The 4886-nt window shown below is 38.2% G+C and overlaps 1 protein-coding gene across 1 annotated transcript; it reads left to right on the forward strand.

Moving 5' to 3' along the window:
* The first annotated feature begins 549 nt into the window (after positions 1–549).
* LOC118479399 (receptor-like protein EIX2) lies at positions 550–3539 on the forward strand. Its single transcript, XM_035985853.1, has 2 exons — positions 550–1254; positions 1423–3539. The coding sequence occupies exons 1-2, from the start codon at positions 633–635 to the stop codon at positions 3450–3452; spliced, it is 2652 nt and encodes an 883-aa protein (XP_035841746.1). The 5' UTR covers positions 550–632; the 3' UTR covers positions 3453–3539.
* Positions 3540–4886: the final 1347 nt, after the last annotated feature.

Below are 4886 nucleotides of genomic sequence, written 5' to 3' on the forward strand. Positions count from 1 at the left end.
TTTGAACGTTGAACAAAGTCCGACCACCCGGCTATATCCATCGACAAAAGGCCACTGACGTCCGTGATTGCGGCGCTAATGACCCAATCCATCACCAATTCAGGGGAAAATGGGAAACCACTGCCCAAAGGCCCACTGTGTAAAACCCTGGCTCGCAGAAGACATTTTGTTACGAACAAAACTCCAACCGGTAACCTCCCTAGAGAAACTCATCTCGGTACCTACCACTTAAAAGTTGAAAGAAACTATTCGAACGTATCAATTGGGTTTGAAGAAAATGCGTGAAGACTTCTAAGTCTTTGACATAACCAACTTTGTATTCTTTAATCAGAGACAAATTGTGAAGACTTGAGTCTCTGGACGTCTACTTCCACAAAAATTTTAAGCACATATATATGTGGTCATTAAAATAGAAAGATAATCAACTTATCTTATCTGAAAAATATAATTTATTCCATTATGTGGTCACGAAAATAAAAAGAAAATTAACTTATTTGAAAAATCAACACAAACTCTGTTTTATAGACATCCAATATGAGGTAGCTTACTAGGTTATTTCAAACTTCTTGTGTATATAAAGCGGGGCATGTTTGTTGATATATTAAACATTTAAGAGTTCATACAACAAAAAAATGGCAAATACGATTTACCATGAACATTTTACCAATCCTATTATCTTCTTTATTGCTTCAGTCCTTGTGTTGGAATCATTTACCACTACAACTGCCCTTGTTTGGTCTAACACACAACCTCCCACTTCCCCTGGCCATCGTACCGGTAAGTGTACGGAAAAGGAGAGACAAGCTCTTCTTCATTTCAAATCATACATTCATTACGACCCTCGCGGCCTTCTCACTACATGGACACCCGGAGAAGAAGAAAAAGCAGCAACCAATGATTGTTGTTACTGGAGTGGAGTCACGTGCAACAACCATTCCCGTGTCACAAGCCTTGAACTGAGCGATGGATTTCTTGAAGGCAAGATTAGTCCTTCATTGCTTAACTTTAGCTACTTGAATTATCTTGATCTTTCTTCCAATTGGTTTAATGGAACGATTCCCATGTTCATTGGTTCCATGACCCAATTAAGGTATCTTTACCTTGGTTGGAATGATTTTAGTGGAATCATTCCTTCAGAACTTGGAAACCTCACGAACTTGCAAGAGCTTTCACTTGAATCCTTGAGTAGCTGCACAGTTGAAAACCTAGATTGGTTGTCTCATCTGTCTCAGTTGGATAACCTTGTCATGTCAGGTATTTCTCTGGGCAAAGTAGACAACTGGGTAAATATGATCTTAAGTCTTAGAAAACTATCATATTTAGGTTTAAATGCATGTGACCTCTCGCATGTCATGCACCCATATTCTTATTCATATGTCAACTCTTCTTTTTCTTCATCAATTGTTACCCTTTCTCTCTCAGATAACAATCTCAACTCATCCATGTATCACTGGTTGTTTCCTTTAACCAGCAATGCACTTGTAGAGCTTGATCTCTCTGGGAACATGTTAGATGAGATTCCCAAATATCTTGGAAATCTGTGTGGTTTGACATATTTGCATTTCGGTGGAAACTTAATGCCTATCAAGTTACCTGATTTCCTGAGTAACTTGTCTGGATGCACATCAGTTACTTTACAGTATTTGGATGCCTCATATAGCGAATTCACAGGGTCGTTGTCTGATGATATCCAAAAGTTTTCATCCCTAGAAGATCTAGAACTTTCCAATAATCAGTTACATGGAACTATAAGTGAAAAAGTGTGGCAACTACCCATGCTTCGAACACTAGACGTTTCTTCTAGCTTTCTTAAAGGTGCCATCTCCGAAAATATTGAAAAGTCAAATATTTTATATGTTAATCTTTCAAACAACTCACTGGAAGGAGTTCCTTTAGAAGCTCACATGTCAAATATTTCTAGCATAGAAGATATTGACTTGAGTTCTTGCAAGCTAGGACCTCGTTTCCCCAAATGGATTCAAACAATGAAAAATCTTTCCAGTATTGATCTTGCCAATACCCAAATTTCAGATAAAATTACAGAGGACTTTTGGAACACATGGCCTTCTCGTTTGAGATATTTGAATATCGCTTTCAACAATATTACCGGGACAATAACAGATATGTTTTCAAATTTTGACCCTCATTCTTCAACCATAGATTTAAGTTCAAACAACTTTTATGGTCATATACCGAATGTTCCTTCCCGTTTGAATAACCTAGACCTCTCCAAAAATAATTTATCTGGACAAATTTTCTTTTTGTGCCAAATTGTTGATGGGTCTTTGAAGTTTCTTGATCTCTCACACAACGCATTCACTGGACCAATTCCAGACTGTTTGTGGCATTTTACCGAACTAAAAATTCTTAGCCTAGGGTATAACAATCTATCTGGAAGGCTTCCTACTTCTATCAAGTTTTTGATCAATCTTGAGGTCTTGTCTTTATACAATAACAACTTCTCAGGAAAATTGCCCTTATCTTTAAAGAATTTCACCCAGTTAACATTTTTGAATTTGGGGGCCAACAAGTTTTCTGGCTACGTGCCTGGCTGGATCGGGGAGAGGTTATCAAGATTGTATGCTCTTATCTTAACATCAAATAAATTCACTGGAACCATCCCTTCACATTTATGTCGGCTATTATATCTACAAATTCTAGACTTGTCAATGAATAAAATCCAGGGAACCATCCCCTCATGTCTCAGTAATCTAACTTCCATGGTTCAAGTTATAGCAGTCAACCAAAATGTGCATTCTTTTAACCTTAGTCTGGCATACGTTGACCGTTCCATGATCAAGTGGCAAGGAAATTTGCGTGAATTTAGCATAACTCTAGAATTGGTAAAGATCATCAATTTATCAAGCAACAATTTAACTGGAAAAATCCCCGATAAACTAACCGATCTCCATAAACTAGTTGCACTCGACTTGTCAATGAACGCTCTAGTTGGAGAGATTCCATCAAAAATTGGTCAGATGAAAGAACTTCTAATTTTGGATCTATCTAGAAACAATCTTAGAGGAGGACTACCATCAAGCATGTCTCAAATGACCTTGTTAAACTATCTAGATGTGTCGTATAACAGCTTGTCAGGAAGAATTCCATCCGGCACTCAACTCCAAACCTTTGAACCTTCTAGGTACATTGGAAATGCAGGATTATGCGGACTTCCCCTGTCCAAATATTGTCCAGGTGATAAAGAATTAGAAGGTCCACCCATCACACGTGAACATGTGGGTGACGGGGAAGATGTAGACGATCTTCAAAGATGGTATTACGTTGGAGGGGCCACAGGTTTTGTTGCCGGATTTTGGATGGTGTGTATTGCTTTACTTGTTAATCGCCGTGGGAGACATGCTTTTTTTCACTTTATGAATAGCCTTGAAAATTGGGTTTATGTGAAAGTGATGGTGTTCACTGCAAGATTGCGAAGGGTTTCACATCCATAGTTGTATGTTGGATTTCATTTTTCTTTTTGCGTGTTGTGTTTATTTCTTCTTGTTCTCATTTAGGGTTACAAGTATAGTATTGTAAAATGTAATGTCTGATTAAGTTTTGAGTCTCTTTGATGAATAAAATTGCCCCTAACACAATGGGTGGCCATTTCGCTTTGTTGTGTCAAATAGGACATTATGCTATATTGTGTATAAACATGACTGACAACTAGTAGTTTGCAAGATTTTACCACTATTCTTAAGACCCAACTTAAATTTGAATGAAACATAGATGTGAAATATCCTAAACGAACTTCTGGTAAAATGAAACACATACCAGAACTTGTAGCTTAACACTAATAAAATTCTTGAATGCACAAATGAACTTCTGGTTGGTGTGTATTCTTGATCGACTCTTTTCATTGATTGAAATTCAAAAGATACGGTTACAATTGAAAATTTTCACATGAATGCTAACCTATGGCCTAATGTCTGTTGCCCAGGAAGAACACTATGAACAGAGACTTTTTCAAACACAAATACACACAATGTTCTTAAATAAAATCGGTAAAGTATGAGGGTATTTGTACTCATACAATAACGGCTAACCGTTGTAACATCTAACCGACACAAGTACACAACTAAACTTAACAGCTAATTTTATCAGTTTGACTTTATGATTTGACTATTATAATTGACATTCTAAATACACAAGATTTCTTGATTAAATATCTTCCAACAATATCCACTACCTGATCATGATCAGTAAACGACACCTATTAACACTACAAATCTGAGAACGTGACCCATGATTCAAAAGCACACTACTTTACTAGACAAACAATAAAATAAAGATGTTAAAAACAGGTCAACTGTTTGCCCAGTTGACCCATTAAGCTGCTGCCCAGTTGACCCGTAAAGTTGCTGACCCAGTTGACCCTTCACTGAACCACCTCAGACAGTTGCTCAAACGATTGTGAATGACACAGGATTTGGTGGCGGTTTTGACCAAACCGTTGACATTCTAGCAGGTATACTCCCCCCAACTGGACCAGCGCAGAATGGTATTCATCCACAACCTGATCAACTTTCAACACAGATCAGTTTTCCTTCTCAAACTAGTCAACCAAACCAGACCTCTTTTGGTCAACTCAACCAGACCCCGTTGGTAAACCAAACCAGATCCCGTTTGGTCAACCTAACCAGACCCCGTTCGATCAACCTCACCAGACCCCATTGGGTCAACCAAACCAGACACCATTTGATAAACCTAACCAGACCTCATTCAATCAACCTCGCCACACCCCATTTGGTCAACCAAACCAAACTCCATTTGATCAACCACATCAGACCCCATTTGATCAACCTACGTCCCAGACTACTTATCCAGCTCAATTTGGTCAACAAAAGCCACAATTAGCTTTTCCAGTTCAAGGTGGCTACCGGTCT

This window comes from Helianthus annuus, chromosome 2, assembly GCF_002127325.2.
Source record: "Helianthus annuus cultivar XRQ/B chromosome 2, HanXRQr2.0-SUNRISE, whole genome shotgun sequence".
NCBI classification, from domain to species: Eukaryota; Viridiplantae; Streptophyta; class Magnoliopsida; order Asterales; family Asteraceae; genus Helianthus; species Helianthus annuus.